General features: G+C 41.1%; 1 protein-coding gene across 1 annotated transcript in view; it reads left to right on the top strand.

The window, feature by feature from the left end:
- Positions 1-27,775, top strand: part of MYT1 (myelin transcription factor 1) — a 198,018-nt gene that overhangs the window by 81,180 nt on the left and 89,063 nt on the right. The window contains 2 exon segments of the mRNA XM_042464901.1: positions 12,546-12,600; positions 21,749-21,779. Of these exon segments, the coding sequence (XP_042320835.1) occupies positions 12,546-12,600; positions 21,749-21,779 (86 nt within the window).

The following is a 27,775-nucleotide window of genomic DNA, read 5'->3' on the forward strand; positions in this document are numbered from 1 at the left end:
CCTGTTCCCTTCCTCTGAATTTCTTTGTTGTTCTTGTTGTTCTGTGCCTTCAAGTTGTTTCTCTCTTTTGGTGAGACCTATCATGGGGTTTTCTGGGGCTGAGAGTCTGTGATTCGCCCAAGGTCACCCAGTGGATTTTCATGGCCCAGCAGGGACTCAGACACTGGTCTCAGAGTGGTAGTCCACTGCTCAAACCACTACACCACACTGGCTTTTTTATGGAGTACCCAGGAATGAGAAGTATAAATGAACCCCCTGAGCTAACAGGATGCTATGGCAGGAGGTCAAGCGGTGGCAACAGAGGTACATACATGCTACATACAAGCTCAAACAGTGCCAGTCCTGGTAGTCACACTGGCTAATTATTTATTTTCATACCAGAAGGTAGTGTGCAATGGTAAAGCAGGAACTTGGGGTGAGGCAACTGCCAGAAAGGCAGTCCCACTAGTGGCCTGCACTAGGACAATGCCCCTTCCAATCCAATGGTAGTTATATCATGGTCCACGCATATTATTAACTTGAATCCTATGGGTTATCCACAGCTACAGCAGACTTATTTAATCAATTTTAGAAAAGCAAGTTAGCATGTGGCTATAGTCCAGTGATTCGATGAGTCTACTCTCATTGGAACTAAACAATAGATTTAGATCTGTATGTGCACAAAGCTCACTTGTCTGGCTCCAGTTCTCAATTGTCTGGCTCCAGAGACCAAGACACAGAGCAATGGATTCAAGCTACAAGGAAAAAAAGTCCACCTCAACATTAGGAAGAATTTCCTGCTGGTAAGAGCTGTTGGACAGTGGAATAGGCTGACTTGGAGTGTGGTAGAGGCTGGATGGCCATCTGTCAGGAATGCTTTGACTGTGTTTTTCTGCATGGCAAATGTTGGACTGGATGCCCCTTGTGGTCTCTTCCAACTCTATAATTATATTGCTAGAAAGCATACTTTGTGAACCAGACACCCTTCACTTTAATACAAGATTTGTGTTAGCTGGCTTTTGAAAGGCGGGACACTGGTCTTCATCAGATGAGCTAAAACCCATGAGTGGCTCAGCATGGTCTGATCTCAAGAGATCATGAATTGTGTCTCATAAAGGAAGAAGCCCCATGTTCCAAACAGGTTTCTTGGATATATTCTCATCCAAGCTTCAAAAATGGGGACTACAGCTTCCAATGGCTATGCTAGCTGAGAGTTGTCATCCAAAAAGGGTAATTTTTTCCTTGCTTTTCCACCCAACAACCACAGAAGCAAATCCCTCTGTCAAGGATGCACATGGAGAAAAGCCATAATAAGTTGAGGGGCAAAAGGAAGAACGATGGGGATAATGGTTGTGATGATGATGATGATGATGATGATGATGATGATCCAAGATCTTGCATCAGCAGACATAGGATCTCCATCCACTTAGGTTTTTATTGCCAATGCTAATGACCCCCCTTACTTTTAAAGCCAGGCAGTGCCCCCACCAAAGGGTTTATGAGGTGCTGCAGATCAGGGCACTGGGAAATGATGGTGATAGTGCTCTCCCAGGCATGTGATGCCTTCAGACAGGCAGCTGGAGACACTTCTTGGGGTCCTGTTGCAGTTGCTTATTTATTATTATTAAGCTTTATTTATATAGTGCTGTAAATTTATTTCAATGTGCCCTGTAACGCTGAGTGCACTGCATTCTCAATTTCCCAATGCCCTCATCTTCAGCACTTCAGATGGTGTGGGTATTGCCTGGCTTAAAAGGTTGGTTTTTGGAGTCACATTTTGGAGCTTATGATCTTGTAAATACTGAATTGGATGCCAGCAATCTTTTGCTTGTGCACCTGCTGTTGCTCCAGCTGCTGTTGTTTTTACAGTGGGCCCTTGGTATCTGATGGCATTTGGTTCCAGGATCCCAACCCTGTGGATACCAAAAGCCATGGATTGTTTATTGATTGATTGATTGATTGATTGATATCTTGCTCCCCCCCCAAAAAAAAACTGGAATATACAGCAGCTTGCAAATTAAAAAAATACAGTTTAAAACATGCAAAAGTGGGCATTAAGACAGAATTAAACTAGTATAGTATTGAAACACACAACTCATTAAAATAATAAAATGCAGTTTAAAAGATCAAAGTGCTTTAAAACAGTACATATTAAAACAGTTAAAAATCCTAAAACATTAAAACAATAAAAATCAAACTACATACAGACCCCTAAAACCTTTAAGCCCAGCACCACAGAGCATTAAGAGCACAATCTCAACCATCTGTAAAGGCCTGGCCACACAAACATATTTAACTTGCCACTGGAAGGACAGCTAGGATGCTCAAGACCCATGATATACAATGGGAAAGTAAATGATGTAACTTATATAAAATCAAAGTTTGCTTTTGGGTTTCTAAAAAAAAATATTTTCAAGCTGTGAATGGTTGAATCTGTGGGTGCAGAATCTGTGGGATAGAGACAGCCAATTGTATTATTTATTTATATTCCACTTTCCCCCCCAGTCCAGGGCACAAAGCATTTTACAGAGATTAAAACAGATACATTTTTAAAAACAGCATCACAAACAAGTTAAAATATAATCAAACTTCACATGTTATGTAGAGAGATCTTGTAGCACCTTTGAGACGAACTGAGAGAGAAGTTGGCAGCCAACTTTTTTCTTTCAGTTCGTCTCAAAGGTGCTACAAGATCTCTCAACATAGTGATTCAACAGACTAAGATGGCTATATCTTTGAATTCTTCACATTTTATATAAACATAAACTTTATGTTTTTTAAAAATAATGTTGAAAGTGTGACCCATACTGAAGGTTTGGGTACAAAATTTTCCTTTAAAAGCTGGAGACTGTTCAGAAGTTTGCTCTTCAGAAGCAGAGTATAAAACCATCTCAACTAATTTATGATACAGAAGGTTTAGTGTTTTTTGTACCATCAGAAAGTGTTGCCACTGCAAATCCAAAGCCATTCTGCTACCTCTCCATACCCCTTTCCTTTTTTCCCCCTTTCCTTTCCTTTCCTTTCCTTTTGAAGGAGTGATCACGCTCCCAATTTCCTTTCTGCATCTCTCAATTATAAATGGAGAAAGATGATGCTGAAAAGAGAGTAAGTCACAGCTGCTGATGTACATCAAAAGGAGGTAGCAACCTCCATGCTGAACCATTACATTTTTTCAACCCTCTTCTGTTCCCTAGTTCTCTTTATTTGTTCCATTTTCTTTTTAAAAATTATCTGCATGAAATCCAAATTGTCCAGGCATGCTTGAAAACTAACAGAATGTTTGCCAATTTCTCTGGGAAAAAAGAAAGAAAAGAAAACCATCCTAGATTTCATTTTGTGGGGTGGGGGAAAACGTTAGCCATCCAGCGATCAAAAATATTAATTCTGTTGTGAAGCGTGCATCGGAAGGCATTAACTCGGGTGAACACCAGGAACGGCATATTTGAAAGGCTCGTAAATGTAATGAAGTCCTTTTGACACCTGCTCCTCTCCGCACTTTAAATGTGAGCCATCAGTCCGGAGGGAATCAAGGCTTTAAAAATAGAAATTATAGTAATTGTCTTCTTGGGTTATTGGGAAGGTTGTAATAAACGTGGGGCTCATAAGGCAATGGCATCGCAAGACCGGGATGCATAAATTGACAGGATGCATAAATTACCCCTGTTTTTTATTCCATTCCCTTCCCCCTCTCCATTGGCCTCACAAGCAAATCACACAGTATACATCATTCTGTGTTAGTGCTCACATTACAAGGAGGAAGGATATTATGCATGGAAATTCCATCTGAGACACGGAGGACACTCTGAGGTTCTTTGTTATCCATCAACGAAAGAAACAAAAACAGCTCCTGAGAATTCCTGTGTAACATCAGTTTTCCTCTTGTGAAATGTAGGAGGAAAGGGGAGCAACCTGGTCCTAGAAAAAGAGAGGTCTGAGAACAGGAGGAAGGCCTTTGATTGACCCTGGGTGCAAATGTATTTGAAAGAGTTCTGGACTGGTATTATGGCTTTCTCCCAAAGAATTCTGGGAGTTGTAGTTCGGTGAAGGCACAAAACCAGAGGTAGACACAGGCTAGAGTGGCAGTGAAACCACCTTAAGGTATTCTAGATTTTAATTTGGTGTTATTGTGTGCCTTTGAGCCATTTCTGACTTATGGAAACCCTAAGGAAAACCTAGCACTGGGTTTTCTTGGCAAATTTCTTCAGATATGGTTTGTCCTTGCCTTCCTCTAAGTCTGAGAAAGTGTGACTTGCCCAGGGTCGCCCAGTGGGTTTCCATGCAGGGATGCAAACCCTGTTCCACAGAGTCATAGATGTTTATCACACTATACAGTGGTGCCTCGGGATACGAAATGATCGGGTTACGAAATTTCCGGGATACGAAAAAGTTGGATTGGCAAAAACTGTTTCGGGTTACGAAATATTTTTCGGGTTACGAAATTCATTTCGGCGCGAAATTCAAATGCTGCAAAGTGCAGCTATAGGCTTTCCAGTGCTAACGGAAAAGTGTTTCGGGTTACGAAATTTTCGGGTTACGAAAGGAATGGCGGAACGAATTAATTTCGTAACCCAAGGCACCACTGTACTCTTAAAGTGCTACAATTCCACTTTGACTCCTCTAGCTGCCTCCTGTTGCATTCTGGGATTTGCAGTTTTAGGAGGAGTATTTAGAATTCTCAGGTATTCTAAATACCCCTCCTTAAAACTGCCAATACCAGAATGCAACAGGAGGCAGCTAGAGGAGTCAAAGTGGAATTGTAGCACTTTAAGAGTATAGTGTGATAAACATCATAGTCCAACTACTGGCTGAACCCCATTTCCTCAAATTGTTTCAGCACCATGGATAGCTCCATTAAAGTCTAAAGTCTAAAACTACATCCCTGACAAGGAAGCTTCCAGCTGCCACTGGTGCTAAGAAATTATTTGCCCTCCTTGGAGGCTGTCAGTTCCTAGGAGTGGGGAATAAAACCCATTTAACTTTGTGTTGTGGATATGCTGAGAAAAACCATGTCAAAATAGCCTTCGTTTCCCTCTCTTCCCTCCCTCCGCCATTTCATTGAAGAAGAACCAATCACATGGCTGGCAGCTGGCACTGAGTCATGATTCTGTGCCAATGGGACAGCATTACGCTTTGTTTTTATTAAGACAGTCTGCCAGCAAAGAGACAGGGAGGGGAAGCAGCGCATGCCATTCCATAAGGCTTGCATTCCAGCTGCTGCCCTTGGTCTGACCATTTCCCCTCACCCCCACCCCATTTTTCTCTCCTCTTCTTTTTTTTCTTCTTCTGTTTCATTTCACAACATCATTTTTCTGCACTTCTCATCACTCGGGGGAATTCTGGCAGCACAGAGGAACTGCTGGCCAATGCTTTGTGTGTGACACACTGAGATGGACCTAGGTCCCACTAGTTAGTTTCAACTTACCAGATGTTGCAAACCACACACCACTAGTTAGTTTCAACTGGAAAGGATGTATTGATTCAATAGTGTCAACACAATAATCAATAATCAGCGCAGAAATCAATGAATTAACGCATAGACAAATCCCATCAATTCAATAGGGCTGTTGTATTTGGAGACTAATGACAGGATTCACACCTCAGTCTTTCTTTACAGAACACCTGTTTTAGGGTTTCATTTCTTCCCTTCAAGTGTGTGTTTTTCCCCTTCTTACCAGATGTTGCAAACCACACACTACACTTGTATGGTGCAAGGTTTCATGGCAATGTTTGCTAAACTACCAGGTGAACCCAGTTTCTTTCTGATCTGATACAGTGGATACATGATCTTTCCTATCCACCTAAAGGTCCAGTTATCTAATAGCTGGGTTCAGATTAGTATCACCAACCATCCTTTCCCTCTAAGTAATTGATCCATTTCCATATACAGCAGGAAAAGGTTTCAGTACCAAGGAGGGCATGAAGCGGAGATGGGCAAAGTGTGTTCCTGGGGCCTTCTGTGGCCCTCAGTCCTTCCAGTATCCCCAGGCCACCCTTTGCCAGACCAAAAAGGGAGGGATGAATTGCCAGGAGTAGCAATTTACCTTTAAAATATAGAATCATAGACTATAGATTGATAGAATTCAAAAGGTCACAAGGGCCTCCTTGTCAGCAACTCATCTGAGCCCTGTAGCCAATGCTGGCATACGGCAGAGTAAACTGGAAAATTCAGAAACGTGGTTCTCAGTTGAGATAACAGCAGCTGGATGTCTTCCAGGAACTGAAGAAATACAGGAACCTCCGGGGACTCACAGCAACCGATGCCAGGCTTTAGCTGATAAACGACCAGACAAGCCAAGTCTCCCGAAGTGCTTTATTTACAGTGCTATAATACAGATCACAAACGAATACCAACTCCTACTACAACCCACAAAGCAATCACTGGAAGCTCCTGAGTTTATATAGCCTTCAGACCATGCGGTCTCACAAACCCAGTGACTTCCTGTGTTACATTCTAAAGTGTCCCCCTGTGCAATCCAGCTAGATGTTTCATCATCCAGGCATAGGTGCACACAGGCACCAGAGTGTCCTTGAGGCTATGAGCATCAGCTGTGCTTGATCAGCCTTGTCCTTCCAGTGCTGGATGCTCATGGTCAGACTTACACACATCTAAGCAATTCCCAGTGTGCTGACTTTAACCCTTGACACTCCTGCCATACAAGAATAGACAGCTTAAGCACTTCTTAAATATGGCCATCCAATCTCTTTTATATATGGCCATCCAACTTCTGAAGAAGGAGAGTTCACCACCCTCAAAGGCAGCCTATACCACACTTGCCCCTAACGTAAAGAAGTTCTTCCTAATGCTTAAGTTGGCATCTTTTGTAATTTGAATCCACTGGTTCATGTTTTGCCCTAAATGGCTAACAACACACAAGCATCATTAAAACATCCAGCTGAATGTGATGCTTTCCATACAGACAGAATTCACAGACATAGCCGTATTAGTCTGGAATATCAGTATGCAATGGGATCTTGTCACAGCTTTGAGACTAAACATGCAACAACAAAAAAGTTGTAGCATAAGCTTTTGTAGACTTGGTCTATTTCCTAGGTCCTTATGCTACAATTTTGTTTTCACATAGTTAATCTCAAAAGTGTGACATGATCCCTTTGCTTACCATTAAAACATGTACCAGGACAAAGATATATACTAAAATGCATTAATATATAGCAAGGCTCAGAAATGTAACAAATGTAGGACCACCTAGTTAGTTCAATATACGTATCTAAAATAGCATGTCTTGGCCCAGTCCTGCCTTATTGGGCAACAGTCACTGCAAGCAACAGAGGTCTGTTCTCCAATTTAATGGGATGCAGCAAACTGACTTCCCATCCCTTTCCTGCCAAAGATCTCTGGTGCAAGGAGGAACTGTGACAGGGATCCTTCTTCTGGTTGTAGCACTGGAGATTTCTGGCAGGAGATGGGTGGAGATGTTGGTCTGCAGCATCCCTATCAATAGAAGATGAGAATTCCATTGCACACAGCTGCTGCTGCTCAACAGGGCAAAACTAGGATGTCCACCATCATCAATACACAGGAACTGTGAATACAAGCCAGTTACAGATACACAACTCTAGGCTATGTGTCCATAACTGAGGCTAGGAATTCCAGCCACAGTGTCTGGAAAAAAATAACTGTATTTTCAACAGGTATTGTAGTGACAGCAGTGAATGGGAACCAACTAGATCTCTCTGGGAGCAAGTTTCATGATCAAAATGCTACCACCAAGAAGGCCCTGTCATATGTAATTGTACTATAGGTCACATTCATCAAAAGCACAACAGGAATTGCCTCTTCAGCTGATTCTGAGAGCACCATGATAATAACTGACTCCAATATGACTATGACTAAGATTTTATTTGACACTGCTGTTGTTGTGTGCCCTCAAGTAATTTCTGATGGTGATGCTAAGACCAACCTATCATGGGGCTTTCTGGAGAAGGTCTTTTCATAAGATGGTTGCCATTGCCTTCCCCTGAGGCTGAGAGAGTGTAACATGTCCAAGTGGTATGATGACTAGACTAGGACTCTGGCAAACCAGGGTCTGAATCATCTATGGAATCCCACTGGGTGACTTTAGGTAACTCATACACTATGAGTGGTATCAAACTGCATTATTTCTACAGTGTAGGTGCACCTATAATCCAGCACTGAAATCCCACAATATCCTTGTTTAGATTTATTTGGAGGAGGTTTGCCACTGCCATCCTCTAAGGTTGAGAGAGGAAGGCAGTGGCAAACCACCTCCAAATAAATCAAAACAAACACATTGTGGTGGTTTGAGTGCTGGACTACAGGTGCACCTACACTGTAGAAATAATGCAGTTTGATACCACTTTAGATGTTGTAGTTCTAACCCTATAGAATCCTGGGATGTGCAAGATCTTTAGTCTTCTCTGCCAAAGTGTGCTGTTCCCTGACAAAACTACAAATCCCAGGATTCTCTAGGATGGTACCCTGACAGTTAAAGTCATGTCAAATTACATTATTTCTACACTGTAGATGCAGCCTAGGGCTCTGGGAGACCAAGGTTCGAATCTTTGCTTAGCCATGAGAATTCACTAAGTGGTGGGAATCCTTGCACAAGTCACACATGAAGCAATGAGAAGCCTCCTCAGAATAAATTTTGCCAAGAAAGCCCGCTAGTAGTCATAGGTTGTTGCATAGCAGCAACAATCAGCATATTTGCTTTATTTGACTTCCTGAAGGTCTGTTGAGGATGGATATAAGAAGACAAAAACTGTGCCCTTGGACCCAGCTGTGCAATGGCACCAGACACAGTTCTATCCAGTCCAATAGCTACACATTAATAGTGGAAATGCACCTTGTTACCATCCAGCCTCTATCAAGCAGTCAAGGAAAAATCATTGCACAAGCAAGTAGTGGATACCTCCTTTTGCAATGGCCAGGAAAATACTTACAATAATACTTTTGCAACATAAGCCACCAAACGAATTCTAGCTCCAGACTCTTTTTTTTGGGGGGGGGGGGAGGGGGGGGGCAAGGGTATTTGCTGAAGAACAGACAATACAGATGAAATGAACTTTCACAGATATGTCAGATTTTCTTTTCAGATATTGAGCTGAAAACCTGAAATTCAGATTTGCTTTCTGGATGCAAAATTCTCTGTGAAAATTAAACATTCTGCTCCTCCTTTTAAAAACAAAAACAAGAAGCAGATTCGTTGGCATTGACTGATATTTTAGTTTATTTTTCAGGCAAGGAATGTAAAATCTCTTCAGCTGTCAGCTGTCAAATGTAGAACAGCATTACATGCCTGGTATCGTATACTGTCAAATATCAAATATTGAAATCAAATATGGAAGCCAAACATGTGGTGTTGAAATTAAATCTCAGGTGTCAAAGGCACATATCAAATATTTGGGCAATATTCTGCAAACATCACCATATTTAGAGAGTAACTTCATTTCAGCTTTGGTTGTCGGCATTTCTTTGGTACAAGATGTTCCTTGGGGAAGAGTAAATAATCATCCCTTTATTTCCATGATGGATCTGCATTTTGAGTCTATGTCAGATTATAGTGAAGCCATTTCCAAGTGAAATTTTTGCATTCTCTGTAAAATGTTTCACAGCATTCTGCCGGCACAAGGTTTTTCTCCCCGCTCATCTGTATTTCACTTCATTATGTGATTAGATTTAATTAATAAATGAACTCACAGCACACCAAAGTTATAAATAGAGGCTGGCATCCTCTTAGTCAGTTATGATGGCATAGGTTAGACTTAAAACTTCATAATTGTTTCCTATTCACATTTATTATTGTGGAACACTTGCCTTGATCATAAATGCTCCTGAAATTCACTTTAAAGGCCAGTCAACCATCCCAGGATATGGGGTTCTGTAGTGCTGGCAAGTGGGGTATTGCTGGATGAGGTGACCAGCTCCCTCCTCCCAGTAAGTGACCGTGTGAGGAACAGAAGGAGAAACTCCTACAGGGTCTTTTCCCAACTCTGTGTCACATTGTCACCTGCTGGCAGGAAGAAGCTGGTCAAGTCATCCTACAGGAAAAGTGATTCCACCTCAACATCAAGAAGAACTTCTTGATAGTAAGAGCTGTTCAGTAGTGGAACATGCTGCCTTGGAGAGTTGTGGAGTCTCCTTCTTTGGAGGTTTTAAAACAGAGGATGAATGACCATCTGTCATGGGTGACTTGACTGTAGATTCCTGCATGGCAGAATGGAGTTGGACTGGATGGCCCATAGGGTCTCCATGATCCTTAGCACCCAATTTACCAGCACCACAGAACTCCATTGCCTGGAACGACTGATTGGTTTTTAAGGTGGGTTTCAGGGATCAGATCAGGAGATAAAACATAGCTACAGTATTGTAGCAACACCTCTGATGCAGGATGTCAGCTATTATTTATTCATATGATGCTGTTCTTGACTGAGTTTTGTGTCTGACATCCAAACGTTAGAGGGTATTTGAATAGATTCACCTATCTGAGCAACGTTGTTCATATTCTTCACTGTCAACTTGTCAAAGCAGTAGTGGGGACTTTTATTTAAAATTGAGGACCAAATTCCTTTTTGCAAAGTGTCTCAGCAGTGGAGGCATCGAAAGACAAGGTACAGGAACAAGACAGAGTGGGCAGGGCCAAAGCAAATCAGGCAGAGCTCATACATAATTCTAACCAGTTTGGACATTTCCGCACTAAATCATACAAAGCACAGCTGAATTTTATATTTGTCTCCCTAGCAACAGGTTTCAAGCAAGCAAAACACAGTTCAGTTCTATGCAATAGCTTTCATGTCTGCAAAGTACAGTTTGGTTCTCTGTTCCAGTTTCATCCCTGCAAAGCACAGCTGAGTTCTGTACAGGATGTTTGAAGTATAAACACCTTTAAATACTCTTGCTATCTAAGAGATGACAGCAGTAGAAGATTCCATAGGGTTTGGGGAATCCCTGAAGACCTTAGATTTTTCCATTACTGGGGCAGGGGAGGGAGATCAACTATAATATCTAATCTCTTCTTATTCCCCATCTTCAGCCGTAGATTGGAATGATGATGTATGAGATCAATGGTGGGTTTAAGGGTCAGGGTCATTAATTTATTGACCAACATAAGGATCTGATAAAGAAATTGACACGAAATGTACAGCTGGATGCACAGCCAAATGAATATGCATATTCATATGCAATGCACAATGTACTTTCAAATGTCACAAACATATGTGGAATAGACTGCCTCAGAGAAAGTGGTGTATTCTCCATCTTTTGAAGTGTTTAAACAGAGGCTGGATGGACATCTTTCAGGAGTGCTTTAGTTGTGTCTTCCTGCATGACAGGAGGTTGGATTAGATGGCCTTTTTGGTTCCTTCCATCTCTAAGATTCTATGGTGGTAGGATTCACATTCACTGAAACCACTCATGGAATTCTACGTCCATAATCCCACATAGGGCTAAAATACCAAACCACTTAATTGGGGAACTTATATAGTATATGCATAAGACACCAACAGGATTCCAACTTATATCAAATAAACCTCATTAGTCTTATTAGCCTTCCTTGTTTTTGCTGTAGGAGATTTACGCAGCTACCCACATCCAATCATTCCCAGTAAATTCCAAGTGTACATCTTTCTCTCCTTGATGAATCCCAAGATTCTAGGAAAAAAGCAGAAAAGATAATGGAAACATATGGAATCTTCCACCAGGCTGAGAACATGCTTCAGAACTCCTTGGCAGATTCAAGGGTTTTCTAGCAGCAACTCTCTTTTCACAGACAAATAAAGACTTTTCTGTTTCGATAGGCATTTGATGAGTGACTATATAAGGCCTATCTCACCTAAGCAATGTGCTGGGTCCTGCCTTTCATTGTTGTAATGGTGTCTGTGTGTGTTTGTCTAATTACATATGTTTTAATCTGGTTTTAATTATTTTATTGTTTAAATTTGTTTTAACATATGTATCTTGTTAATTTTTAATAATGACCTTTTTTTAAAAAAAAAAGACGTGTAAATCACTTTGAGTCCCAAATTGGAAAAAGGCAGGATAGAAATAAATAAATAAATAAATAAATAAATAATAACAACAACAACCCATGGCCTCCTTTAGCACAGTGGCTCACAACCTTTGGCCCACCAGTTTTGGACTCCAACTCCTAGAAGTCCAAAGCATCAAAAGTTCAAGACTGCCACCTTAGTCATCCTGTTGATGTGTAATATGTTCCCAGATGTGGAATGCATAAAAACTACTGGTCTAGAATATACAAACATTGAGGATTTTTTTCCATTTTGGAACACTGATTTGGAGACAAACAGAGCTCCATAATGAGACTGTTCCCCCGAGTGGTTTACCAGGTAGAGGTGTTGCCACACAGCAGGGTGTCAAGTGGCAAACAAGTCCACTGCCAGCTCCTATGAAACTGTGCCAACACAGTGGTCTTCATGTTTATTAGCTGCACATTGAAGCTATTTCTCAGATGGTTCACAGCTTAGATCTTTCCCGTCTCTTTTGTGCATGGTTTCCAGGGGCCCATTAGCTTTGATTGCAAATGGTTTTCATTAACTAAAATGTTAATTCCATTGTTGTTTGATTCCAGATGAGTTTAGAGAATGACGATAAGCGAGCACGCACGCGATCAAAGGCAATCAGAGGTGAGCATTTTGTTATTTTATCCCCATGTGGAATTATGTACTCGGAGAACTCATCCCAAGCAATGTTAGGGCCAAAACACACTGCAAAAATAATCCAGTTTGAGACCATTTTAACTGCCTTTTCTCAATGTTAGGTAATTCTGGGAAATGTCATTTTGTGAGACATTTAACCTTCTTTGTCAGAGAGCTCTAGTGCCATGATAAACTAAAATTCCCAGGATTCCCTAGCACTGAGCCAGGGAAGTTAAAACAGTCTCAAACTAGATTATTTATGCAGTGTGTTTTGGACCTTATCTAAATGGATTAGTCTTGGAAGCCAAGGGTCTTAAATTTTCATACCTGTCCCTGTGAGCATATGTATTTGTTTGTGTTTAAATGGTGCACACCAGAGGTGGGTACTGTGGATGGCTAGAGACAACCCCCACAGCTCCAGCACCCAAAGTTATTTTGTCCCCAAAAGCTCTAAAGGGGGCATAAGGGACATTCTTGATATTTTTCTGAGACTTCATAGACATTTTAGGGCTAGAAGAGGCTTTTTTAACAAGAAGAAGTGAATGGAAATCACTCCATGTTCACTTCCTCTTTCTAAAATGCTTTTCCCATTGATAATTGCTCTCTCTCTCTCTCTCTCTCTCTCTATATATATATATATATATATATATATATGGATGGATGGATGGATGGAAAAGTTTGCAATTTGTTTGGCCTCCTGAGTATCCAGGCCCACCAAATGTGGTGAAAATACCTTCCACATGCCCTAGAGGGGCATGTGGAGGTGTTACAAATAAAAAAAAAATTCAGAATGAGATCTAAGAAAATGGTTTTTGCAACCAAAAATTGACACACCCACCCCACCAGGGTCACAAATATGTTCCTGGGGCCACACTTAACTCACCCATGATGTATACATGCACATCCTCACCAACCTTTTCTAGGAGATCTTTTTGTCTCAGGACTCACTTGGTCTGGTTCCCACTGTTCATTTCCAATCCACCATCTGATTCTTCCCTCTTCCACTGCCATCCCTTCTCCTTCTTGAAAAGGCACCATTGCATACACCGCTTCATAGAAATCTTGATAGCTTCAGATCACTTTTATCGCATGTGCTCGGCCTGAGGCTTTGAAGTCAAACATCTGAGGGAGCCAGACAGAGGCTGTACATGTTGCCGAAGCAAACAAGGCTGTCTCGGGGAAAGGGGTTTGAAGACAAATGACTTGTTAATTCAAAGCTTGATTGCTATTTATTTTCTGACTTTGAAAGCAAAATGCCTCCATGCTTTTCACCTAGCAGAAGGAAGGCAGGCGGACATATAAGACCAGGATGCCAGGTCCTTGCCTTGAACATTTTCTTAAAAATGACTCTCAACATCTGAAATCTAAATGACAGTGTTTAAATTTGCCTTCTTTTCTTCTGATTGAATGGCTTGTGATACAAATAAATGGTAGGGCGGGGGAAAATTGGTTTGAGGTATGTGTGTATGTAATAACTGAATAAAGCAAGTAAACACTGCTGTTTACAGGCAGTGCCTGAATTCCAGAAGGATGCCATAAAATTGAATTAAGTTTGATGAAATGATTGAAAACAGGTATTTGGATAAGCATCAGATATTTCAATTCAGTTCCGACTAATTCACACACACATATAGAAGACAAAAGCACATATTCAGTTATTGATTACCCAGAAAGTGTTTTTAAAAATCCATTTTTGCTATCAACATATAATGTTCTTTATTTGTTTAGGACTTCTCACAACCAAACTCCGGCCCGTTCCGCATGGGCATAAAGTACGTGCTCTGCGCGTACTAGGGTTAGAAGGAGGCATCACTTCCTGACGCCCCTAATCCTAATACGTACCGATTCCATACAAAATGGCGGCGCCCGTTCCACACGGGCACCGCCATCTTGACGTAGCAGAGGCATTGCGTCCGCACGTCATGTGGCGCATATGATGCCGCAAGTGTGCCATTGGCGCCTCGCGATGTCATAAGCGCGCCGCAAAGAGAAGCACCATTTTGGCGCTTCTTATTTGCAGTGCGGAGGGCCCGCGCGGTTTGGACGCTGGAGCTCCTCCACACTGCAAATGGCGGCGGTGGCAGACCACCCGTTTTGGGCAGTCTGTAACACGCCTCCATGTTCTTTTTTATTGGAGTTTTAATTTCATTCCAGTAGAAGCTGCCATGTTCTTGTTGTTGTGTGCCTTCAAGTCAGTTACAGCTTATGGTGACCCAAATTTGAAACTTTCATGGGGTTTGCTTGACAAGTTTCATCAGAAGGGGTTTGCTATTTCCTTCCCCTGAGGCTGAGAGTGTGTGACTTGCCCAAGGTCACCCAGTCAGTTTATGTGGCTGAACCAAGATTTGGATCTTGGTCTCCAGAGTCATAGTCCAATCCTCAAACCATGCTGCCATCCTGTTAGTTAGTTATGATCTCACAAGTTAGTTTTATGACTGTATAACTGTTTCTTATTCATATTTATAATTGTGGTACTATCGACACAATCATATATGCCCTGAAACCCACTTTGAAAACCGTTTAGCCATCCCACGGGATAGAGTTTTGTGTTGCTGGTGAGCTGGGTGCTTCAGGATAACATGACCAGCCCCGTCCTGCCAGCAAGTGACAGTGCAAGGAATCAAAGACCTTTATGTGGTCTTGACCCAACTCTTCATCATTGCTCACTGGTGGCAGAGGGCTGGTGGATCCCACTTGGCCAATGCTGCAGAACATTATCACTTGGGAGGGCTGACTGGCTTTTAAGGAGATCTTCACCAGGAGATTGGGCATAGCTATGCTATCTTAGGGCCCATACAGACATGCCAAAATAAAGTTGCTTCGGGTCACTTTGGAGGTATGCTGTTTAAATGATGCATGCGTCCTAAGAGGCCAGAAGCTGCACCAGAACCATGCTCCAGGAGTGGAGCATGGCTTTGGCACGGCTTCTGGCCTCTTAGGACGCATGCATCATTTAAACAGCATACCTCCAAAGTAACCCGAAGCAGCTTTATTTTGGCCTGTCTGTACTGCCCCATAGCTACTTTTCTGATGCAAATTCATGGCCAGTATTTTTTTTTTAATTCACAGCACAGCAAGTGTGAATCAAATATGGCCTTCCAGATATTTGGACTTCACCTCCTAGAAACTGCAGCCAACACAGCCAATGCAAAGTGCCATGGGCATGGTAGTCCAAACTATCTGGAAAGACACTGATTCCACATGCCTGGCTCATACAAAGACATTGTTACAACTGTGAGTCGGCTGTTAATTTATTCACATTAATATAGAAATGCTTGGACCCTATTTTGTTAGATGGCTGAGGTTTTTAGCTAAAGTCTTAGAAATAGTTAAGAGGAGGAAACCGGTGCATTAATTCATCCCCACATGTGCATACAAGAAGAATAGAAGGTGTGCCCTATGATGAAGCCAATGATGAGGCATGTACACTACATTATTCTGACACAAAGAAGAGTCATTCTCTGAGATCAAGCAGCCTGGCTCTGCAATTGTGGGAAAAGAGTCAGCCACTGAATTTTACAAGAATGTCCATAGTAGTGGCATGCTGGGTATGCAAACTCACTTACCCACACTGCTGTATTAGGGTGGATGAATACGAGTAGAATCATAGAATTATAGTGCTGGCCATACAGAAATATACAGCTAAAGCACTCTTGAGGGATGGCCATACAAACCCTATTTAAAGAATTCCAAGTGAGGAGAGTTCACCACCTCCAAGACATCCTATTCCACTCTTGAACAGCTGTTCCTGATATTTTGATGGTATTTCTTTTCTTGTAATTTGAAACCATTGGTTCATGCTCTAAACAAGTTTGCCCCATCTTCCACATGACAATGTGTTGCCCATTAAACTCAGTAAAGCAAGGGAATAAATAGCCTTCTTTGCTACATCTTTGATACGACATCTCCTCCTTCCACCCACCAGTAAAGTAGAACTGGCTGAGTATTCTCACAGTACAGTGGGGCTTGCTCCTGAGCAGAGTTGGGAAAGTTATTTCAAAGAAGAATAAATATGCAATATGTAGAAGCCATCCAGGTTGTGGATGCAACAGCATCATCTTTCCTCTGTTGAATTATGGATGACAGACAGCATGTCATTATAGTCATCTTTTTTAAAAAAAATGGAAATAACATGTGGAAAATGGGGCTTTGAAGCCACACACAAATTAGGTACTTTGCTGAAGACAGTTGGTCTGTTTCTGACCATACAATCAAGGATTCTTTGAGTTGGAATGGATCACAAGGGCCACCCAGTTTAACGCCTGCCCTTGGTCAGAATGTAGATGGGAGGCTTCCTGGGAGCCTCGTGAATGTCAACTTGGGTTCTATCATGGAAGAAACATAGAATAATAGAATCGTAGAATCGTAGAGTTGGAAGAGACCATAAGGGCCATCCAGTCCTATCCCCTGCCATGCAGGAACTCTCAATTAAAGCATCCCTGACTGATGGCCATCCAACCTCTGTTTAAAGACCTCTAAGGAAGGAGACATATTATATAAATGTACAAAAAGCAATATCAGGCAGAAGGCACATCATGATCCACTGTTAAACTTTGGTCCTTGGACAATTTCTGCTTTGTACCATATTCTCAGACTAGTACTCTTCATATGTGAAAACCTACAAGTCCTATTCCACTTTATCCCTAGTCACTGTGGCCAGCCAGGCTATCTGAGGATGATGAAAACTAGTGTGAAAGATACCTAGCTGAGAAATATTGATGCCATAGTTTTTGGTTATAGGGTTCTTGGAAAGGAAGTTGAAATGGGGGTCATTCACACATTGTTGTTTTTAGCACAATTATGCAAACAATCTCACTCATGCATTCTAGGTTTGCTCTTCACAATATCGAACCACAACTATGTGCATCTATGAAAGTTTGGTTGTCACACGTGTTAGCACTCTAATAAAGATGGAGTTCAAGATGCAGATGTACTGAAGCATGTTCAAGGCATACAGACTTTTAACCTGGTTTATCCCAAGTCTATTCGCATCCGTTATTCACACATCCGAGAATCCAAATCTTTTAGAAAAATTCGGGGGGGGGGGGGGATCCAGTATCTGTTATCCCAGGTTAAGTGTTGTGGTTTTTTTTGGCAGCCCCCCAAAAAACTTAATTGGATTCATTCAAAATGCATGTGAACCCAGATTCCACCTGGATTATTTCCCTCATCTGAATAACCCTTTAAAATGACTTTTTGTTTGATACAGGAAAATGTGTTCTGTATTTACACAGTTCTAAGCAAGAGCAAATATTCAGGGTCACTGAACACAGGTTAGTTATGAATTAACTGGAAGGAAATCCAAAATGTCCATTCTTGCCTTATAAATTGAAAACACATTAATGGATAGATGGGATTCTTCCAGAGAAAGAAGTAGACCCTTAAAGACAGTGAAATTATACACACTTGTACTTTCTGTGCTGGAATTCTATTTAATAATTCTTTCCCCCTATTTTTCCCCTCAAAACATGCTTTATGTGGGAAATAAATAAACCAAGAATCTTCTCACACAAAGAAATAAGCCGGTTTACCTCTTCCATATTCAATTGAGGATCCAGGATGCCCCCAGATGTTATCAGACCTAAATGGCCACCAATGATGCCGCCGTCTGGATGTATCCCAAGTCAAAGCCTCACTCAGCGAGCACTTTTTTGAAGTCAGAGTTTCCAGCTTCAAAAAATGGCCATCTGAGTGAAGCTTCGACCCGGGAGGCATCCAGGCAGTGGCATTGTGGCTAGATTGGTGGCAATTTAGGTCTGTTAAAATCCAGGGGCATCCCAGATCCTGAATTGAATGCCGAAGAGGTAAGTGTCTTATTCTTTCATCTGATAAGCTCCTAAAGAAAGCCAGTGTGGTTTGAGTGTTGGTCTAGGACTCCAGGAGACCGATGTTCAAATCTCTGTTCAACCATGAAAACCCATGGGTGACCTGAAGCAAGTCACATGCTCTAAGCTTCAGAGGAAGGCAATGGCAAACACCCCCACCCAGCCACCCCTCAACAAACCTTGCTGACAAAACCCTCTGAAAGTTTTGCCTTAAGGTTGTCATAAGTCAGAAATGACTAGAAGGCACACAACAACAACAGTAATAACAAATGACAAATATAATCTGGAGGAGTCTTCTAATCAAAGCAATGGGAGAGTTAAGTGTGTGTTTGAATAACTCCTGTTGCACTTAATGAGACCTGGAGGTGTTTATCATTGTCTGGATTGTGCCCAGAGATTTAAGTTTCTTTAGCTCAATAAAATATGCTTGGTGATTAAAAAAAAAACCTGCTTGAAACTCAGACCCCATGAAGCTTCCCCAATCAATCTGAACACTTAGAAAAGCAGAATCTCTCAGCATACTTTGAAATCTTATAACGCATAATACATTGGCTTGTCATAGGCAATCTGTGTTTCCTAGTCTACTACTTATCTTTTAATCTTGAAATAGTCTGCCAGCAAAATCCTCTGCAAGTATAAAATAGCTCATGCTAACAGTGTTCCTTGAGAGCAAGGCTAGTTACTATAACTATATGTAACTATATTGTGTATTACACAAGGCTACAGCCATATTCAGGATCCCTAGGCCAAACTCTCCCTTCTAAGCTGAGCTTGGTCTGTTACTTTTTTAAATAAACTAATTTATTTTATGTATTTATATGTTCTGTATTTTTAACTTTGTTAGCCGCCCCGATTGTTCTCAGAGGGGAGGATACAAATAAATTTTATTATTATTATTATTAATTATTTTCTCATTATAATGGCCATCCAGCAGGCTATTATCTGTTGTTACTGCCATCCGTAAGGATGACTAATTATTATTGTTCCTATTGCATCATTGGGTAATATAGGAAGCTGCTCTCTGATTCCCCCAAGTGTCCAAATCAGACATCACACCTTGAAAACAGAAAAATCCAGACAGCATTACAATAGACATTGCAAAACTATCACTCCCATATGAAAAAGGCTCCCATGTGATTATTCCTCCTCCCCTCCTATTTGTCTGCTCAAATCAGCATACCCCCCTGCAGTAATGAGTAACAAGTAGAATCCATCATATTACACATTGAAGTCTTATAGCAGAAAATTACAAGCAAGAATTACAAACAAAAAGGTAACTACATTCTAGCTCATTAGTGCAAAAATGCAACTAGTTAGCAACATGACACACAAAAATAGGAGTTAGTTCCTAGTTCCTGCATGCAATCTGTGATTTATAACATGTAAGCAAAGGGGTTTTGTAGCATCTTTGAGACTAAGTGAGTGAAAGAAGTTGATAACATAAGCTTTCATAGACTTGACATAACATAAGTTTGGACTGGCCAATGCTGACCTGGTCCTATAGACCTGGTCATTCATACAGGATGACATGAGACAGGGGGAATATGCCTGTGCATACAGACTCTAAGTCCACTTCATAATACATTAAGTGAAGTGCCTAGGACAGACCTTTGTAGCTATGAATGTCCAGACTGTATGTATGAAAAGCAGTTGAAATGTAAAAACTTATGGGTAAGGTGATGAGATTTCAAGTTCAGTTCTAATGATGGTTGATGGTCATAGGGAGACAAAAGCAGGAGGAAATATATTGCCTAAAGCCAAGGTGAGTACATAACCATATGAATGGTGGAGGGAGTTATTGGAAAGTAACATGATGCTGGCTGGGAACCTTAAAGCAGATAAGATAAAGAGCACTTTATCATTGTCTCTGTTCAACCCACTGTCAATGGACTGGAGTTTATGGATATATTCCAATTCTGCTGTTTTCTTTCCAATCTTGGAAAGAGAAGATTGGAAGATTTAGGACAATATCACACTACCCTGTTACATATTATTCCTCTTTAACTGCTGTGGCTGCCTCTTGTGGAATTCTGGGGTTTGTAGTTTAGTGAGGCCAAAGAGCTCTCCAGTTGAGAATTGTAAATGCCCTTCCCTAAACTACACATCCCAAGACTCAACAGGAGGTAACCATAGCAGTTAAAGTAGAATAATAGCACTATAATTTTATAGTGTGATACTGACCTTAAACCTAAGCTTTTCAGAAACTGTTCAAGGTGCTGAATCTGTTTTGGCAATAGGTTTCAGCATCTTGGATACCTACTTAACAGTTGGGACTAAATCCCAAAATGGATCTACAAACACACCTTGACATAGTTAACCAGGGTGATGCAGTAGTTTGAGTGTTGAGCTAATACTCTGGATGACTAAAGTGTGAATCCCTGTTCAACCCATGGGCAAGTCATGCTCTCTGTGCCTCATAGCAAAACAACAGCAAACCTTCTGTGGACAAATCTTGTCAGTAAAACCCTAGGACAGAGTTGTCATCAATAAGACTTGTCTCAAAGACACAATGAACAACTGATATGGCAGCCACTAACTACCACTAGGTGAACAATACTTAGTATTAGTTTTGCCCAGACCCAGGGATTATTCCTTCTTTCAGTCCTACCACCATTACAAAGAGAGTCAGTAAGGGCACAAGAGAGGGCCTTCTTGGTGGCTGCTCTTAGGCTTTGGAACTTCTTTCCTAGGGAGGCCAGAATGGCCCCCTTCCTTGCTGTCTCTCCATTAGCAAGCTAAGACCTTTCTGTTCTGACAGTCTTTTAAAATGAAAGGTTTTAAAGAAGATGCTGAAGTGTCATATTGTTTTAAACTGAATTGGTTTTAATGATCATTTTCTTTGTTTTAAAAAAACAAATATTTCAGTTCTTTCAGTCTTCTCTATAGTTTAATTCCATTTTAATGTTGGCTTTTTGCATATTTTACCTGTATTGTTCTTTTTTAAAACTGTAAGCTACCTTGAGTGCTTATTTAGGGGGAAAGGTGGGAAATAATAATAATAATAATAATAATAATAATAATAATAATAATAATACAGTTGGCTGTCTGTATCCACGGATTCTTTATCCATGGATTGAAGCATCCATGATTTGAATATATGTTCAAAGTTTTCATATATGTTCCAAGAAGGAAATATTGATTTTGTCAGTGAGCTGTTTTCACTGACAGCTTCTTGGCAGGTGAAATACCTGGATCCATTAAAATTAGGACTTCTGGTTTTCAAAATCACTAAAACTGAGAGTTCTGGTTTTACTCACTGCCTTTTCTTGTTTCTCTTTTGCTTGTTTCTCCTTCGCCATCATGCACCTCAGTACCAACAGAACTCATCGGTCAAGAAGTGAGGTAAGGGGGGAAATCCACCTTTTCCAGTCCCAGAGCTGATCACACATCCATGTATTTCACTTGATGTTTCACCACTTGATGACTCAATGAAGCATGTGAACTGTGCCGATTGAGAATTATTGCATCCCAGGTGGTGTTCACTGATACAGAAACACTATGATCTTTGATCTGGGATGGGTTTGTCACATGTGTCAGCCACTGTCATTTGATGGCACTTGAATGTGCCAGAGCAAACACAACCTTAATTTGCTCAGAGAAAATAACAAGTCTCCATTGTAATGCCATTTAAAAAAACAAAACAAAATGGAGATCAACTCATCTGGAGACTAAGGAGATTATGAGTGGGGCCCCATTGGCCGTGTTTCCAGCTCCTATAAAAAATATTTGAGCACCAAACAATATGATTAGATCAGAAAGAAAAGACAAGCATCCTAGCAGCAACTTTAAGACGGGTTTATTTTAAAGTGAGTTTTCATGGAGCTTTAGCTCATTCGAAAAGAAATCAGTTAGTCTTAAAAGTGCTGCTAGATTCCTTTTCTTCCCTTTCCTTTTTATGCCGCAACAGACTAACACATTTGTCTCTTTGGGGTGGGAGGAGTAGAAATTGCCGCTTTGAACCCAAATAATGTCAAGGGTGCCCACTGACAAATGAAAAGTAGAGTGTAACTGATGTTAAATACTTTTCAGACCTGTTGATTTCAACTGATGTATGCACATGCTTAACTCTCTCCTGCTGAAACCAATGAGGCTTCAAGATGCTTTCTACTTTAAAGCCCTAAGTTTGCATCATGATCAAATGCAATCAGAAAACCAAGAAGGCCTATTCTAGACTTAAAATACTTGGCAGACAGGCTAGCAGAAAAGTTTTGAACCAGCCTCTACATCTTGTATTGATTATAGATTATACAAAATTAACCTGCTGAAATATATGGAGTTCCCTCCATCGCTGGTGTTGTGTCAGTCATATACCACATCTTGATGGTGAGGCCATGGAGTTGTTCTGGTGAACAGGAGGCCAACTTGTGGCAAGATTGCTAGTTTCCAGATATGAAGTATGATCCAGCATGTGAGATTAGGAACTGTGCACAATGGAAATAAAGTCCCATGATCAAGCCTTGACATCTCTAGGTAAATGGACCATGTACCAGGTTACGCCTAAGAGAACTGGGTGCTATAGGCTATATTTCAAAGAAAGGAACTGGCAAAACCACCTCTGAGTATTCCTTGCCTAAGATAACCTGCTGAGATTCATGGGGTCACCATAAATCAACAGGCAACTGGAAGGCACATACACATTTAACAGGTTATGAGGGGAAACTTTCCCTAAATATGGGCACATATGGCGATTAATTGTCTGAGGAGCTATGCTTTGGCTTCATACAGGTTCGTTGAATTCAGTGGGAAGAATGGGGCAGAGATATACCTGGTAGAGTGCTCAGCTCCACCAAACACATGTAGGATTGTGGCCATTGCCACCCACAACATCAAAGATTAATTCACTTGTTCATCTTCCTGTGTGATGATGATGGTTGTTGTTGTTATTAGTAGTACTAGTAGTAGTATTTCTTAGCCACCTGTGCCCATGGATCAAGGTGAAAAACAACAAATCAAGCCAGTCCCCGTGAAAGAATAAATGGACACTAATCTTTTGTCAGAAATGGCAGTTTTAAAAACCAGTGGGGAAACATTTCATCCACCCAGGTCACTCTGCCCTTGACCTGGAAGTAGCCATTGTGGAATAGAGAGATCTCAAAGGGATGTTAGAGACAGAATTCATTAAGGAAGTTCAAGCCTATCACCAGACCTCTGAAATCAGATAACAGCTTCTTATCACACTCCATGTACTAATTGGCTCACCTACAGCCAGGATATTTGCGTTATCAGTGACAATTTTAAGAATAACTTGTGTTGATAGGGTCGTTGTCACTGTGCAGTCTGATCTCACAATCTCCAGTCCCAACACCAGCTACATCTACTTTTTCTATGTGTTTCTGTGTATGCATGCACACACCAACACACACCAACACACACACACACACACACACACACACACACACACCTGTAATTCAGGGTTACTCTTCATGCAACTGATGAAATGGCCATAAATGTTCAGGCTATTGTGAAAATATCAGTCTTCAGACTGTCACAAAATGTTTTTTGCAGCCACATGGCTTCGCCTTTGAAAACTGCCGGTCATTGTAAACCAGAGGTGGGACATGAGTGGCCTGCAGGGCACATGCAACACTTCAGGTGCCCTGGACACCCCTCTCTTGGGAAAAAAAAGGCCCAAATTTCAAAAATCTCCAGGGGTTACATATGCCAAAATTGAATCAAAGAAGCATAGTATCATAGAGTTGGAAGAGAATTCAAGGGTCATCCAGTCCAATCCCCTGCCATGCAGGAATACGCAATCAAACCCCCCAACAGATGGCCATGTAGCCTTTGTTTAAAAAGCTCCAAAGAAGGAGATCCTACACACAGCCTACATATTATAAATTAACATTCACATAATTACATAGTGGTGGCTCTGTATTTTGTGGAAGGCCAGCATTGTGCAGTCAATTGTGCATGTGCCAGTGTGTCTACTTATTGTCCCATTGTGCAACTAAAACAGACCCATTGAATCACCTGTTAAATGGTGAGAAAAGATGTGTATGAATCCAATTGCTTGGACAGTTGTACTGTTTTCAGGACTAACAATAGGAATTAGGTCTTTGTGCAACAATTATACTTAAATAACTCCACTTACACAACCATGAAGTGGATACACTTGTGGCACAACAGCCCCTAAAATGTAAGGGAACTTACACTTCTGTATGACACCAGTCAAAATAAAACTAGGATCTGAAAGGACAGCTATGAAGGAATTAGTAAGATCCTCAAGTGTAAAGATATATCATTAAATGCCAAAGTTGAATCATCCATGCTGTAATATTTCTGCTCTTTATATATGGTTGTAAAAGCCAGGCAGTTAAAAATGCTGACAGGAAGAGAATTAACTGATTTGAACTGTGGTACTGGGGGAGAGCCCAGCAGATACCATGGACTGCCAAAAAGACAAATGAACGGGTCTGAAAGCAAATGTAGCCTAAACTCTTCCTAGAAGCCAAGATGACTAAACTGAATCTATCATCCTTTGGACATATCACAAGAAGACACAACTCATTAGAAAAGACAATAATGCTTGGTAAAGTTAATACCAGAAGGAAAATAGGAAGACTGCTTTCCAAGTGAATTGGTTGAAGCACAGAAGCTGTGGTTCCCCTGAGTTTGCAAGACGTGAGGACTATAACTCTTGGAGGCCTCTAATTTATAGGGTTGCCATACACCCAAGCTGACCTAAAGGCAGTTAACAAGAACATGACAGCAAAACAATTTCTGCCATGGTTTTGTTCCTAAATGCTGGTACAGGGCCCACCACTCAACAGCTAACTGTTATATGCAAAAGTGACCCCAAGTGACTAGAATACCACTTCTGGTCCCAAAAGATGGCAACAGTTTGGCTTACATGAGCTAGGAAGGGTTGAAAATGCCCCTCTAACCTTCCATGGATGCCCGCCCCTTTGTAAGGAATACTTGGAAATATCTTATGCAATGTTACTGCCTATGTCCCTATAGCTTCCTAATGCCCAAATGGGCATGGTACAACTGAAAAATACCTTCACTATTCTTCATGCCAGTGTAGAACAAAAATAGCATCACACACCAGGGCACTTGCAGGAATTTTTCCCCGAGGGTCAGCAAAACTACATAATAGTAGGTGATCATGATTTGTGTGCACACCACTCTGCTACAACAGATCTGCACTTTTCCTTGTGTGGGTGCATATTTAGACATATTTGCATGCTTTGATACTTAGCAGATCAAAGCAAAGTGACTGTCTATGAAATGACATTCAAAAACTAACTTTGGCTTCTGTGGTCAACCAGAACATCTTGAGGCTGAAGACCACCAGGCTCTGGACCCTCTTTTCAATTCTAGGAATGCAATTCTTTACTAACGGTCCATCTATACTGTAGTAATAATACAGTTTAACAAGTGCTTGGTAGTTTTACAAAGTCTTTAGCCGTCTCTGCCAGAGAGTGCTGGAGCCTCAGAAAACTACAGATCCAAGGATTCTATAAATTGGTGCCATGGTGGTTAAAGTGGTGTCAAATTGCATTATTTCTACAGATGCACTCTGAATTTCTTATCAAAGGAAGTAAGATGTAATTTTAAAACTGATAAGAATTTTATTCTATGCAGAAATATAATTTTCTGCACTGAATATGCTGTTTCCTGTACAGAAATGGCTATTTTATGCTCAAAGCAACTGCATGCTAATTTTGCACCGAATAACTCCAATTACAATGGTTTTGTTTTTTTTTTTTTTGCTCAGCAAACAGCATTTGCTGTGCAGAAAATTATATCTGCACAGAAGAAGATTCCCGCCACTCCTAGATTCTTCTCATTGGGGTTTTGTGATACTCTAAAATTATTTTTTAACCCTTTTTGGATCATTCCGGATATGCTTTCCTCTGCTTTTCATGGCCTAAGGACTGGACTGTTCTGTGGCTGTGTGACAGTCTTTAACATGACCCTTTCCCTCTCCACACAGAGGCATAACTATGAGAAAAATGGAGGAGGGGAACCTTTGCTCAGAACTCAAGCAGGTATCAATTGTATGCTGACAAGCCTCCAAGTCCTATTCAAAATACACCGAACACTCCAGTCAGATAGTACTCTGTAGTACGGTGCAAATGAGATGGGTTGCATCTCCTCTCCCTTTTGATTAGGAAAGCTCCCCTGGATCAAATGTAATTGGACCTTATGTGACCCAGGTACCTTGGGTGTTTCTGCTCCGAGCGCCTGCTGTTTTTCTCTTGAGGTACCAGTGTAGACTGAGCAGCAGGCACTCCACTTGTCTCCGTTTTACAGCAGAACACATTAGTGGAGGTGGTAATAAATGAAGCCCGTGACATATTTCAGGGGCAGTTCGCAGGGCTGCACACAGCCAGTGCTGCAGCTGGCCTCTAATTGACTGATTAACTGGACGATTAATCGACTAATTGAAGCCCAGGCTATGTCTGTCTGACAAAACACAAGGAGGCCATTGCTTTAAAAAAGAAATTAATGCAATGAAAAGAAGTAGTGGAGCCATGGCTACTGAGTGACAAGGACAAGGAGGAAACAGTCTATGGTCCACTCTGTACAAACGGCATAAGGAGGTATTGGTGAATTATTTCAAATAATACTATACAACCTTGCAAGGTTCCCTCTAGTAAACCAAAATTGAAAAGGTTAAAATAATAACATTACGGTGGTGATCAGTGGGAGTCTGTGGGGTGCAATGCTTTGGACGCTAGACCAGGACTCCAAAGACCACAGTTCAAATCCTTGCTTGGTGATAGAAACCTACTGGGTGACCTTGGGCAACTCATAATCTCTCAGCCTCAGAGGAAAGCATTGACAAACCCCTTCTGAACAAATCTTGCCAAAATAATCCTATGAAAGTGTAATCATAATTTGGAATTTTCTTAAGGGCACATAACAACAATGGTGGCTGTTGGCTCCTGTTTCAGTGGAGGAATATAGTTCAGCACCTTGGATAACCTCTTTGGACCTCTTTGGACTAAAACCTAGAACAGATTCTCTGCTCATCAGAAAATGAAGAAAGCCAACATGGGGCAGTGGTTCGCATGTTGGACTAGGACTCTGGGAGACCAGGGTTCAAACCCTGGTGGCGCAGTGGTTAAATGCCTGTACTGCAGCCATTCACTCGAAACCACAAGGTTGCAAGTTCAAGACCAGCAAAAGGGCCCAAGCTCGACTCAGGCTTGCATCCTTCCAAGGAGGGAGCTAAAATGAGTACCCAGACTGTTGGGGGCAAATTAGCTTACTTGCTAATTAGCTTACTTGCTGTTCACCGCTATGATCTTTGGAATAGTGGTATATAAATAAAACAAATTATTATTATTATTATTATTATTATTATTATTATTATTATTATTATTATT

This window comes from Sceloporus undulatus, chromosome 4 (assembly GCF_019175285.1).
Source record: "Sceloporus undulatus isolate JIND9_A2432 ecotype Alabama chromosome 4, SceUnd_v1.1, whole genome shotgun sequence".
NCBI classification, from domain to species: domain Eukaryota; kingdom Metazoa; phylum Chordata; class Lepidosauria; order Squamata; family Phrynosomatidae; genus Sceloporus; species Sceloporus undulatus.